Genomic DNA, 15,000 nt, shown 5'->3' with positions numbered 1-15,000 from the left:
ACTGTGAACCGAATTGGTCTCTTATCTGCAAACTTGTGCTCTGATTGGCTGGCTGATGTACTGCACTGATTTCTTATTGAGTTGCTTATCCCACTGGTTTAGGCCAGTGAGGGTTGTAGCCTGGTCCCAGATCTGTATATACTACTTCTTATTGAGTTGCTTATCCCACTGGTTTAGGCCAGTGAGGGTTGTAGCCTGGTCCCAGATCTGTATATACTACTTCTTATTGAGTTGCTTATCCCACTGGTTTAGGCCAGTGAGGGTTGTAGCCTGGTCCCAGATCTGTATATACTACTTCTTATCGAGTTGCTTATCCCACTGGTTTAGGCCAGTGAGGGTTGTAGCCTGGTCCCAGATCTGTATATACTACTTCTTATTGAGTTGCTTATCCCACTGGTTTAGGCCAGTGAGGGTTGTAGCCTGGTCCCAGATCTGTATATACTACTTCTTATTGAGTTGCTTATCCCACTGGTTTAGGCCAGTGAGGGTTGTAGCCTGGTCCCAGATCTGTATATACTACTTCTTATCGAGTTGCTTATCCCACTGGTTTAGGCCAGTGAGGGTTGTAGCCTGGTCCCAGATCTGTATATACTACTTCTTATTGAGTTGCTTATCCCACTGGTTTAGGCCAGTGAGGGTTGTAGCCTGGTCCCAGATCTGTGTATACTACTTCTTATTGAGTTGCTTATCCCATTGGTTTACATTTAAGTTTAGCAGACCTCTTATCCAGATCTGTATATACAACTTTTGAGTTCTTATCCCACTGGTTTAGGCCAGTGAGGGTTGCAATAACAATGTCCCAGATCTGTATATACTACTTCTTATCAGAGTTGCTTATCCCACTGGTTTAGGCCAGTGAGGGTTGTAGCCTGGTCCCAGATCTGTATATACTACTTCTTATTAGTTGCTTATCCCACTGGTTTAGGCCAGTGAGGGTTGTAGCCTGGTCCCAGATCACATATCTACTTCTTATTGAGTTGAAAATCCAACTGGTTTAGGCCAGTGAGGGTTGTAGCCTGGTCCCAGATCTGTATATACTTTGGCAGAGTCTTGACTCGTTGTCTTGTCTACATTGAATAGCAATAACAATGCCAGACTAGTTGGTAAAAATGGGGATTACAGTGAGTGAGGGTCTACAAAGCAGGACCAATGGTTGCATTAGACAGCTAATATGCTTAAATATTCTGAAATAATTTAGACATTTTTTGGGGGGACTCAGGCCATAAGCAAAATACATATCTAAGTGTGGCTTTCTTAATGAGCTAGAAAATCAAATGTTTATCAAAGTTAGCTGGCTAATGCATTGATCCTGTTTTGAGGATCCCCTTCTGGGACCAGGCCATGGGGCTGGGTGTAGTAAATGAATGGGGATTACAGTAGTGAGGGTCTGGGACCAGGCCATGGGACTGGGTGTAGTAAATGGTTGATTACAGTAGTGAGGGTCTGGGACCAGGCCATGGGGCTGGGTGTAGTAAATGAATGGGGATTACAGTAGTGAGGGTCTGGGACCAGGTGGGGCTGGGTGTAGTAAATGGTTGATTACAGTAGTAATGAGGGTCTGGGACCAGGCCATGGGACTGGGTGTAGTAAATGAATGGGGATTACAGTAGTGAGGGTCTGGGACCAGGCCATGGGACTGGGTGTAGTAAATGAATGGGGATTACAGTAGTGAGGGTCTGGGACCAGGCCATGGGGCTGGGTGTAGTAAATGGTTGATTACAGTAGTGAGGGTCTGGGTGTAGTAAATGGTTGATTACAGTAGTGAGGGTCTGGGACCAGGCCATGGGGCTGGGTATAGTAAATGGTTGATTACAGTAGTAATGAGGGTCTGGGACCAGGCCATGGGGCTGGGTGTAGTAAATGAATGGGGATTACAGTAGTGAGGGTCTGGGACCAGGCCATGGGGCTGGGTGTAGTAAATGAATGGGGATTACAGTAGTGAGGGTCTGGGTGTAGTAAATGGTTGATTACAGTAGTAATGAGGGTCTGGGACCAGGCCATGGGGCTGGGTATAGTAAATGGTTGATTACAGTAGTAATGAGGGTCTGGGACCAGCCATGGGACTGGGTGTAGTAAATGAATGGGGATTACAGTAGTGAGGGTCTGGGACCAGGCCATGGGACTGGGTGTAGTAAATGGTTGATTACAGTAGTGAGGGTCTGGGACCAGGCCATGGGGCTGGGTGTAGTAAATGAATGGGGATTACAGTACATTTACATTACAGTAGTGAGGGTCTGGGACCAGGCCATGGGCTGGGTGTAGTAAATGAATGGGGATTACAGTAGTGAGGGTCTGGGGACAAGGGACTGTGTGTAGTAAATGAATGGGGATTACAGTAGTGAGGGTCTGGGACAAGGCTGAGGGGCTGGGTGTAGTACATGGTTGATTACAGTAGTGAGGGTCTGGGACAAGGCTGAGGGGCTGGGTGTAGTAAATGGATGGGGATTACAGTAGTGAGGGTCTGGGTGTTGTAAATGGATGGTGATTACAGTAGTGAGTATCTGGGTGTTGTAAATGGACGGTGATTACAGTAGTGAGTATCTGGGTGTTGTAAATGGACGGTGATTACAGTAGTAATAGTATTCAAGTGAGGTGTCCATTTTGTAAAGCATGAATTGCACAATCCTTCCCTGGCTTCTCAGGGTCTGTGCACTGACTGCTCTGCCAGATTAAAATAACTGCTATTGATGTCTGTTTTAAGGCGGTAAAACCTACCTCTCTACTCCCATGTCTTTTCTAAATGGCCCTGATGGACATTAGTGGTGCTCTCCTGCTTGCATTGTGTTGTCACCATAAAGATATTTAGGTGGTTATTGTGGCTAGAATCATTCACTGAAACAACTTGCTTCAGTCAACTAAACTTTTTTTTTCTGAATTTTATTGGTAAGACTTTACATCCAACTATTGGCACATAAATATCTCCCAAGTTTTTATCAATATTGCCCACTAGCTACAAAAGAGCATTTTGAGAACTTTACAATGTGTTTGACATGGAATGTTATTGAATGGAACCTTTTACATTTACATTTAAGTCATTTAGCAGACGCTCTTATCCAGAGCGACTTACTTTTGGTAAAGTTCTCCTTCAGGTAAAGTTTGCATGACAGACACTTCTTTTTTTTTATACGTGGAACTTTTGTATTGCATTTTATTGTATAAATGCACTGAGATATTGAATATGGTGTAGAGCATTATGAATGCTCTATGTAGCTAGTATACCATGTTTATTGTGCTAATGGACAGGCTATCAATGCTTTGTTACCTATACACAGATCATTACGAATAGCTTTCCAGCCCCAACGTCTTTTCAAACCGGTTGAATATTTGAGTGGAACTGGTTTGATACGTCAATAATGTACATATATACGCTGTCGACAAGTGTTACTCATACTCAATTAGTGTTGTCATTTTGTACATATAATAATGCATCCATCTTAGATATTACCTTCAAATACTTTTTACAATCAGATCCAGAGTTTTACCTGATCAATTTCTCTCTCGGACGTGTTCAGGAAATTTTACTTTTTTAAAAGGTGCACTGTCTTGTTTTGAGTGGTTTCAATAAACTAGTTTTATCCGTCTTTGATGTCGGGTCTCCGTGAACCATTAGGCCAAATGTTACTGTTCCTGACATTGCTGATTTGGCTTCATCAAATGTACACTTAATCAATAGAATGCAATGTATAAAGGCTGGAATAAGACCGGAGGATATTACTGAGGTCTGTAGTTTTTCTGTTTTGTGAAAATATTGTAACGGTCTAATTTACTCAAACTTAAAACCATGTTTATTCTCAGGTATGATTGACACGATAAAAAAGGGGAACCTAGTTATAAGCCCTTAAAAGATTTTGATTTTCTTTATTTATATATAATTTACTCATAGTTACACTTACACCAAATGCTGAATTGTACAGTAGGCTGTAGTTCTTTTTGCCCTGATTTAATTTACAGCTCCATGACATTCACCCGAAGGTAAGTCGTCGGTTCCAGATCCATGAAGAATGACGGCTGCACATTGTCTGAAGTAGTTGCTATTCAATATACTTCATGTGTTCCTCTTCGCGTTACAGCAAAGTAAGGAAATCATTAGTGCTGGAACTATAATTACATGGATAATTGTTATCAAATATACAGGATAAATGTCTCAATCAGACAGGATTGATTATTGCATTATTAGACTGCATACTAAAACACTGTCAATGTGTGTTTATTTCAGATTATATTGCTATTTTAATTACATGATTTATTAGACAATTTGCAGTAAGAATAAAGGCAGTAGATTCTGAGTTTGTACCACCTTGTGCCTTCTCAAAAAATAAAATAATCGAAACTACATTGTGACTCCATTTATTCTGTTTATTAGTTACGATATGAGGCTTTTGGATATATTTATCCAAATTGCAACGATCGTAATCAAGTCAATAGCTGATTAAGACCGTGTGTGTGAAGCAGTTGGTGTTGGCGAAAGGCTGGCAGGTTGTAATCTGGTGGTTTCATTTTTGCAAACGACTCGATATCGCCATCTGCCGGTCTTTGGGTTACAGTTGGTGAGAAATGCTTATTAAAAAAACAACTAGTCCGAAGCCTTGGCTCACATTAAACACATTTTTATTAATTTCAGTAGCCGATGTGAATGTCAGCATGTGGGATTATGTATAAACGGCCTAGTTTCGATGATCACTCGAACCCTGACTCATATGTCCAGAAGAGAGTCTGCAGAATAATTCGGAACGGGTCGTTCACCAGCTACCCGGGAAGCCCTCGGAATCATGTCATTGGAGAGCAAACGGGAGCAGATCTGCCTGACATTTGCTAAATACTTCACTAAACTGATCAATGCACACACCATATTGCCGAGGGGCCTTAATAATGCCGTCTGTAAAGCTCCTAAAATGTATTTATTTTAGCTGCCACCCCAAACATTGTCGTTGTATTATTGTTGTTTTGTATATATTGCATAGTTTAACATTGTATTACATGTTTTGCTAGTTTAGGATTTGATGATTGTAAATTGCTTTACACAATTCAGTCTATATGACTGCAATATATTTACTACTACAGGGCACAAAGCAGAACATTAGACAAGAGGACCATAAATCGTTTTAGCTCCCGTGTTCACATCGGACCACGAACAATGTAACGTACTTCCGGTGCTTGTTTGGCTGGCAATTTGAAATGTGTACAATGTAAAATCGTGTTGTTTTCGTAGATTTAATGGCAATCTTATTAAATGACACGTTTCAAATCACTACTGCAAGAGTCCTATAGTGACATATACGAGTTTAACGTCCCTTTCTAGTCTCTATACTATGTTTAAAAGGATGGCTGAATTTGGACCAGATTCCGGGGTAGAGTGAAGGTAGGGGATGGATGTCAATAATATTTGATACCGGTGACTATAATATGATCGATAAAAAGTTTTATGTTAATAAGAGACAATTTGACTAAGTGTGTTCCCTAATTATAATATATTTCCTTTTTAATAAGTCTATGGAAGCGTGTCAGTGAAGTGCTTGTCGTGAAGACACGGTTGGAAAGGCAGGCATCAAATCCGCATCACTTCTTACTATCTTTGCCAGCCGGTTCACCATATTATCATCATTGATCTGCATGATGTTGCAGAAAACATCAGTTGTCTGTTATCCACAGGGTGTTACGATCGTCAAACCCATCGTATTCGGAAACGTTGCTCGGTATTTTGGAAAGAAGCGAGAGGAGGATGGACACACTCACCAATGGTCTGTGTACGTGAAACCATACAGAAACGAGGTAAACTCAACTGTCATCTTGGAAAATGGATGGTGTTGACTTCAAGGTCTCATTGGATAATGATAATGATCATTGGATGATATAGTATTAACCTGACCCAATTATATTCCAGGATATGTCTGCATATGTGAAGAAAATACAGTTCAAGCTACATGAAAGTTATGTGAATCCACTCAGAGGTAAAGTTTGTAATGTATCCAAGTATTAGCAGTGATGTAATTTGTCATGAATGTAGGGCTCATGGTGTTCTCTTTCTGATCCGTCGTAGTCGTGACGAAGCCTCCGTACGAGATCACAGAGACGGGCTGGGGAGAGTTTGAGATCATCATCAAGATATTTTTCATCGACCCCAATGAGAGGCCGGTGAGCGGTGCCCGACTATGTCATTTAGGGACCTCGTTCCAATCAAACTTGATTATTATAGCACCTTTTTTTAACAGAGGATGAATTTCAGAGTGTTTAACACAATAACATAATAGGAAGGTGAGAAAGATACAATACGTTTTCTAAATTAGGACACATTAAAATAGTAAAACAATAGTTTAATAACAGTGGACTTGAGACTACAATTACATTATTTTTTGATACAATTCCCCCAGTTATTTTTCTGTCTGTCTGTCTGTCCCCCAGTTACTGTCTGTCTGTCTGTCTGTCTGTCTGTCTGTCTGTCTGTCTGTCTGTCTGTCTGTCTGTCTGTCTGTCTGTCTGTCTGTCTGTCTGTCTGTCTGTCTGTCTGTCTGTCTGTCTGTCTGTCTGTCTGTCTGTCTGTCTGTCTGTCTGTCTGTCTGTCTGTCTGTCTGTCTGTCTGTCTGTCTGTCTGTCTGTCTGTCTGTCTGTCTGTCTGTCTGTCTGTCTGTCTGTCTGTCTGTCTGTCTGTCTGTCTGTCTGTCTGTCTGTCTGTCTGTCTGTCTGTCTGTCTGTCTGTCTGTCTGTCTGTCTGTCTGTCTGTCTGTCTGTCTGTCTGTCTGTCTGTCTGTCTGTCTGTCTGTCTGTCTGTCTGTCTGTCTGTCTGTCTGTCTGTCTGTCTGTCTGTCTGTCTGTCTGTCTGTCTGTCTGTCTGTCTGTCTGTCTGTCTGTCTGTCTGTCTGTCTGTCTGTCTGTCTGTCTGTCTGTCTGTCTGTCTGTCTGTCTGTCTGTCTGTCTGTCTGTCTGTCTGTCTGTCTGTCTGTCTATCTGTCTGTCTGTCTGTCTGTCTTTCTGTCTGTCTGTCTGTCTGTCTGTCTGTCTATCTGTCTGTCTGTCTGTCTGTCTGTCTGTCTGTCTGTCTGTCTGTCTGTCTGTCTGTCTGTCTGTCTGTCTGTCTGTCTATCTATCTATCTATCTGTGTTTCTTTCTTTCTTTTTATCTATCTATCTATCTATCTATCTATCTATCTATCTATCTATCTATCTATCTATCTATCTATCTATCTATCTATCTATCTATCTATCTATCTATCTATCTGTTTCTTTCTTTCTTTTTATCTATCTATCTATCTATCTATCTATCTATCTATCTATCTATCTATCTATCTATCTATCTATCTATCTATCTATCTATCTATCTATCTATCTATCTATCTATCTGTTTCTTTCTTTCTTTTTATCTATCTATCTATCTATCTATCTATCTATCTATCTATCTATCTATCTATCTATCTATCTATCTATCTATCTATCTGTTTCTTTCTTTCTTTTTTTATCTATCTATCTATCTATCTATCTATCTATCTATCTATCTATCTATCTATCTATCTATCTATCTATCTATCTATCTATCTATCTATCTATCTATCTATCTATCTATCTATCTATCTATCTATCTATCTATCTATCTATCTATCTGTGTTTCTTTCTTTCTTTCTTTTTATCTATCTATCTATCTATCTATCTATCTATCTATCTATCTATCTATCTATCTATCTATCTATCTATCTATCTATCTATCTATCTATCTATCTATCTATCTATCTATCTATCTATCTATCTATCTATCTATCTTTATCTTGTCTTGTCTAATCCTATCTACAGGTGACTCTCTACCACCTACTGAAGCTCTTCCAGTCAGACTCCAGTGCCATGCCCAAGAAGACGGTGGTCTCTGAATTCTATGATGAAATGGTGAGACATTTGATTGATTTATTTTTCAAACAGTGAACCAAAGAGGACACGAGAAAGGAAGTGAAACCAAGGTGAGGAAAGAAAGCAGAGAGGCCCCGTCTCAACTCTCTGTCCTTCCTGTTCCTCTCTCAGATCTTCCAGGACCCCACAGCCATGATGCAACAGCTCCTTAGCACCTCTAGACAACTGACCCTGGGGGCCTATAAACACGAGACGGAGTGTGAGGAGCACACACACACACACCTGCACATTTAGTACCTGTAGATTCATATTGTAACGACTGTATCTAGCAATGTCTTTTTTAACCCTCGTCGGGCAAATGTGTTTCAATGCAAATTACAGGCATCATCAACTAGATTCTTTTCTTTTTTTTTCTTGAGAGGCTGTTTGGGGCCCAGAACATAATTACAAATCATTTGTAGACTGAAATTGACCTCAAAGAAGCCCAAACAGGTCCTTCTGTAGCTCAGTTGGTAGAGCATGGCGCTTGTAACGCCAGGGTAGTGGGTTCGATCCCCGGGACCACCCATACGTAGAATGTATGCACACATGACTGTAAGTCGCTTTGGATAAAAGCGTCTGCTAAATGGCATATATATATAATATTTGACTAAAACTCCATTTCAAACCTGGCTTACATGTGTGTATATATAATCACATCTCTCTATCATACATGGGAATACTTCAACACATTTTCCCAAATGAAAATCACTTGGAGCTGATTTCCTTGTGTTGTTAGTCTTTTATGTCCAACAATGAAAAATAATTGCTCAGAAAACTTGGGGAGCCTATTAAAACCACCCCGGGTCCCCAGTTGGGGAACCCTGCAGTAGGGGCTTAGATTAAAAGTCCATGGCTGCGTTTACACAGGCAGCCCAGTTCTGATCTTTTGCCCAATTATTGGTCTTTTGACAGATCAGATCCTTTGCCAATGAGATCAGATTTGGACTGCCTATGTAAAGGCAGCCAATAAAAGCCAATGTCTTTGTCCTCGTTGTTCAGTGACACCACAGCAGTGCTGAGTGGACAGTGTCACTGGTGACTGACCCTTCCTGTGTCTGTAGTTGCGGAGCTGGAGCTGCGGACGCGGGAGAAGCTGGAAGCAGCGAAGAAGAAGACCAGTCAGGAGATCACAGACCTGAAGGATAGACTGAAGGCCAGCAGAGAGACCATCAACTTCCTGAAGGGAGAGATACGCAAGCTGGAGGAGGAGGACCAGATCAAAGACCACTGATACACACACACACTGGGTGAATCTCAATTGTATTTTCTTGATTCCTCATACCTTCTCTCCTTGCATCCTTCTCAAAACTCATTGGAACACAAGATATGAGGTTCCTTGTCTTGGATCTTCTATGTGTTTTGAGAAGGAGATGAGAGAGGACGCAATGAATCATGGATATACAATTGAGACACACCCTAAATTCCAAATCAACCTATAGGACATCTTCCCGAGGCACCCCCTGTAGATCTGAAGGGTTTGGATAGGTGGAGGCAATATGGTGCTTGTGACTCACCTTGTCTTCTGATTTCTGATAGGCTGGATGGAGTTTACGCCTTTTGTCTTCCACCTATCCAACCCCTTCAGAGCAAAGGGAGGTGCCAGGGAGGAGGGGCTAGGGATGGATTTGGAAATTGCCCTAGTCTGGAATCCACACAGAATATCACTCCATTTTACGATTGTTTAATTCCTTAATATAATATCTGTCATTTCTCAGATGCTTTCATCCAAAGTGACTTAGTCATGTGTGTGTATATTGGTCGTACTGGTGGGTCCCTGGAATGGACTCCACTATCCTGGCCGTACTGTCACCATGCTCATCCTGGCCGTACTGTCACCATGCTCATCCTGGCAGTACTGTCACCATGCTCATCCTGCCAGTACTGTCACCATGCTCATCCTGGCAGTACTGTCACCATGCTCATCCTGCCAGTACTGTCACCATGCTCATCCTGGCAGTACTGTCACCATGCTCATCCTGGCAGTACTGTCACCATGCTCATCCTGGCAGTACTGTCACCATGCTCATCCTGGCAGTACTGTCACCATGCTCATCCTGGCAGTACTTTCACCATGCTCATCCTGGCAGTACTGTCACCATGCTCATCCTGGCAGTACTGTCACCATGCTCATCCTGGCAGTACTGTCACCATGCTCATCCTGGCAGTACTGTCACCATGCTCATCCTGGCAGTACTGTCACCATGCTCATCCTGGCCGTACTGTCACCATGCTCATCCTGGCCGTACTGTCACCATGCTCATCCTGGCCGTACTGTCACCATGCTCATCCTGGCAGTACTGTCACCATGCTCATCCTGGCCGTACTGTCACCATGCTCATCCTGGCAGTACTGTCACCATGCTCATCCTGGCAGTACTGTCACCATGCTCATCCTGGCCGTACTGTCACCATGCTCATCCTGGCAGTACTGTCACCATGCTCATCCTGCCAGTACTGTCACCATGCTCATCCTGCCAGTACTGTCACCATGCTCATCCTGGCAGTACTGTCACCATGCTCATCCTGGCAGTACTGTCACCATGCTCATCCTGGCTGTACTGTCACCATGCTCATCCTGGCAGTACTGTCACCATGCTCATCCTGGCACTGTACTCATCCTGTCACCATGCTCATCCTGGCAGTACTTTCACCATGCTCATCCTGGCTGTACTGTCACCATGCTCATCCTGGCTGTACTGTCACCATGCTCATCCTGGCAGTACTGTCACCATGCTCATCCTGGCAGTACTGTCACCATGCTCATCCTGGCAGTACTGTCACCATGCTCATCCTGGCAGTACTGTCACCATGCTCATCCTGGCTGTACTGTCACCATGCTCATCCTGCCACAGGACCTCACATCATTATGGATGATTGCACTGACAATAGAGAAATGTAGAAGTATTCAGTTTGAATTCCAGACTTAATACTGCCTAGCAGAATGGTTTTATATGATCATGTACATAATAAACAAGACAATTGAAGATAATCCATGTTTGTTTCACCCCACTCTCAATCCCACTCAGATTTGCCACAGATGGCTCTCAATCCCCCACTCAGACGGCTCTCAATCCCACTCAGATTTGCCACAGATGGCTCTCAATCCCACTCAGATTTGCCACAGATGGCTCTCAATCCCACTCAGATTTCAATCCCACTCAGATTTGCCACAGATGGCTCTCAATCCCACTCAGATTTGCCACAGACGGCTCTCAATCCCACTCAGATTTGCCACAGATGGCTCTCAATCCCACTCAGATTTGCCACAGATGGCTCTCAATCCCACTCAGATTTACCACAGATGGCTCTCAATCCCACTCAGATTTACCACAGATGGCTCTCAATCCCACTCAGATTTACCACAGACGGCTTTCAATCCCACTCAGATTTACCACAGACGGCTCTCAATCTCACTCAGATTTACCACAGATGGCTCTCAGTGCAACATGTCACATGTGTTGACTGGTCTGGGTTTTGAGCTGCTGTTTTTAATTTGTCTTTTTTCTGCAAAACTCAAACCAGTTTTTCTTTGATTTCTCCTATGTTCAAAATGATTAGAACACGATTGTTAGAACTGATGGATCAAACATGTCTTAGATGCTATTCAGGGTTATTATTTTGTCAAGGATTGATCTCTTAAACACATCTGGATAGCCTGGGCTAACTGTCTCGGTATCAATACATGTGTCAATTGTAAATGAGAACTTGCCTACCTGGTTAAATAAATAAAAACCCTCTTGATATTTTACCTTTATTTAACAAAGCAAGTCAGTTAAGTTATCACATTCTTATTTTCAATTCTTATTTTCAATGACAGCCTAGGAACAGTGGGTTTAACTGCCTGTTCAGGGGCAGAACAGTACTTTGTCAGCTCGGGGTTTTGAACTTGCAACCTTCCGGTTACTAGTCCATCGCTCTAACCACTAGGCTACCCAGCCGCCCTGTATGACATCACTTCTTGATCACCATTTAGATAAAAGATCGAGAACGACAGCAGGCATTTTCATCTCTGTTGGAGAGCGCTAAACTGTTGTTTACCTTGTAAGGAGACCGGAGCGCTGTAATGTTTAATGAATATACAGCCTCTGCATTAGCCTTCCACCACCACTAGAGAGCGGTGATGAGCAAATATTTATATTCCAAGAGAAAGGGAGTTGGCAACAACTGTTTTATATTCCAAGAGAAAGGGAGATGGCAACAACTGTTTTATATTCCAAGAGAAAGGGAGGTGGCAACACTTGTTTGTAATAGAAGAGGAGGTGGCAACAATTGTTTGTATTAGAAGAGGGAGGCGGCAACAATTGTTTGTATTGGAAGAGGGAGGTGGCAACAATTGTTTGTATTGGAAGAGGGAGGTGGCAACACTTAGAAACAACGTGTGAGTGATGAAGGGGCTTTTGCATCAACATGTGCATAGCAGCATTAATATCCTATTGTATTATTACATATTGAACTGCATTCCTTTATTCTGCATTTCACTTCAATTGTCATTGTAGTTTTTAATGAAAACGAATTCCTGAGTAAACTCTAAATCTAATACATGGTGAATGCTGCAGTGAGTTTAGTAGATGGCCGCCTCATTTAATTTCAGACTCTTCAAAACACAGAATACCACTAGTTAGTTAGAGGGTACAACTGGCCCTCAACCACACATCTCCAAAGAGATCTCCCACTCTCTTTCCCTCACCCTCACTCTCTTTCCCTCACTCTCTCTTTCCCTCACTCTCTTTCCCTCTCTCTCTCTTTCCCTCTCTCTCTTTTCCCTCTCTCTCTCTTTCCCTCTCTCTCTCTTTCCCTCTCTCTCTCTTTCCCTCTCTCTCTCTTTCCCTCTCTCTCTCTTTCCCTCTCTCTTCTCTCTTTCCCTCTCACTCTCTTTCCCTCTCTCTTTCCCTCACTCTCTTTCCCTCTCTCTCTCTTTCCCTCCCACTCTCTTTCCCTCTCACTCTTTCCCTCTCTCTCTTTCCCTCTCACTCTCTTTCCCTCTCACTCTCTTTCCCTCACTCTCTCTTTCCTCTCACTCTCTTTCCCCTCCTCTCTTTCCCTCTCACTCTCTTTCCCTCTCACTCTTTCCCTCAATCTCTTTCCCTCTCACTCTCTTTCCCTCCCACTCTCTTTCCCTCACTCTCTTTCCCTCACTCTCTTTCCCTCACTCTCTTTCCCTCCCACTCTCTTTCCCTCCCACTCTCTTTCCCTCACTCTCTTTCCCTCACTCTCTTTCCCTCACTCCCTCACTCTCTCTCACTCTCTTTCCCTCTCACTCTCTTTCCCTCTCACTCCCTTTCCCTCTCACTCTTTCCCTCTCTCTTTCCCTCACTCTCTTTCTCTCTCTCTTTCCCTCACTCTCTTTCTCTCTCCTCTCTTTCCCTCTCTGCCTTTTGAACCCTCACCATAGCGTAACACTGAATTACAGTACATCTCAGACATTGAAAAGGGAGAGCCATGTGATTACAGTGTTTTTAATCTCACGAGAGGTATAATAGTAACTGATCTGGGACAGCTTGAAGCATCCATGACTTAAATGTAAATGTAAATGTCCCAAATGGTACCCTATTCCCTTTATAGTGCACTATTTCTGGGGCTCTTGGTCAAAGTGGTGCACTACATATGGAATGGGATGCGATTTGGGACGACTCTCTCTCTTTCCCTCGTGTCAGACCACAGTCCTGTAATCTCCCCATCTTCTCCTCCATCATTGGTTCTATGGAGACCTAGTCATCGTATTGTTAGGCTGACTTGTTAACAATGCACATATTCAACTGACCACAGGCACAAAACCTATACAAGGACTCTCTCTCTCTTTCACATACACAGGGAGATAAATCTCTCTCTCTTTCACATACACAGGGAGATAAATCTCTCTCTCTTTCACATACACAGGGAGATACATCTCTCTCGCTCTTTCACATACACAAGGAGATACATCTCTCTTTCACATACACTCTTCTCTCTTTCACACAGGGAGATATATCTCTCTCTCTCTTTCACATACACAAGGAGATAAATCTCTCTCTCACATACACAGGGAGATAAATCTCTCTCTCTTTCACATACACAGGGAGATAAATCCCTCTCTTTTACATACACAGGGAGATAAATCTCTCTTTCACATACACAGGGAGATAAATCTCTCTCTCTCTTTCACATACACATGGAGATAAATCTCTCTTTCACATACACAGGAGATAAATCTCTCTCTCTTTCACATACACAGGAGATAAATATCTCTTTCACATACACAGGAGATAAATCTCTCTCTCTTTCACATACACAGGGAGATAAATCTCTCTTTCACATACACAGGGAGATAAATCTCTCTCTTTCACATACACAGGGAGATAAATATCTCTCTCTTTCACATACACAGGGAGATACATCTCTCTCGCTCTTTCACATACACAGGGAGATAAATCTCTCTCTTTCACATACACAGGGAGATACATCTCTCTCTTTCACATACACAGGGAGATAAATCTCTCTCTTTCACATACACAGGGAGATACATCTCTCTCGCTCTTTCACATACACAGGGATATAAATCTCTCTCTTTCACATACACAGGGAGATAAACTCTCTCTCTTTCACATACACAGGGAGATAAATCTCTCTCTTTCACATACACAGGGAGATAAATCTCTCTCTTTCACATACACAGGGAGATAAATCTCTCTCTTTCACATACACAGGAGATAAATCTCTCTCTCTTTCACATACACAGGGAGATAAATCGTTCCATGCATGCAGAGACTGCCCTGGCCTCTGATCCTACAAAGATCAGACATTAAATAAATAGACGCTGAGTTCTGGAAGGAAGGGCTTGTTTATATTTCAGCGTTTGCTTTAGAAATATCCTCAAGCTTTACACTGGCATGCGCCCACTAAGGCTCACTTGTAGTGTAGCCTACTGTCTGAGTCCTTTAGAAATATCCTCAAGCTTTTGGCATGCGCCCACTAAGGCTCACTTGTAATGTAGCCTACTGTCTGAGTCCTTTAGAAATATCCTCAAGCTTTACACTGGCATGCGCCCACTAAGGCTCACTTGTAATGTAGTCTACTGTCTGAGTCCTTTAGAAATATCCTCAAGCTTTACACTGGCATGCGCCCACTAAGGCTCACTTGTAATGTAGCCTACT

The 15,000-nt window shown here is 42.6% G+C and overlaps 1 protein-coding gene across 1 annotated transcript; it reads left to right on the top strand.

Moving 5' to 3' along the window:
- The first annotated feature begins 5,544 nt into the window (after positions 1-5,544).
- On the top strand, positions 5,545-9,471 carry LOC124019764 (YEATS domain-containing protein 4-like). The gene is made up of 6 exons (XM_046335187.1): positions 5,545-5,769; positions 5,882-5,948; positions 6,038-6,132; positions 7,779-7,868; positions 8,001-8,088; positions 8,933-9,471. Exons 1-6 carry the CDS (start codon positions 5,611-5,613, stop codon positions 9,100-9,102), a joined length of 669 nt encoding a protein of 222 aa, XP_046191143.1. The 5' UTR covers positions 5,545-5,610; the 3' UTR covers positions 9,103-9,471.
- Positions 9,472-15,000: the final 5,529 nt, after the last annotated feature.

The sequence above is a fragment of the Oncorhynchus gorbuscha genome, unplaced genomic scaffold (assembly GCF_021184085.1).
Source record: "Oncorhynchus gorbuscha isolate QuinsamMale2020 ecotype Even-year unplaced genomic scaffold, OgorEven_v1.0 Un_scaffold_675, whole genome shotgun sequence".
Lineage (NCBI taxonomy): Eukaryota > Metazoa > Chordata > Actinopteri > Salmoniformes > Salmonidae > Oncorhynchus > Oncorhynchus gorbuscha.
This window is presented reverse-complemented; position numbering and strand designations above follow the sequence as displayed.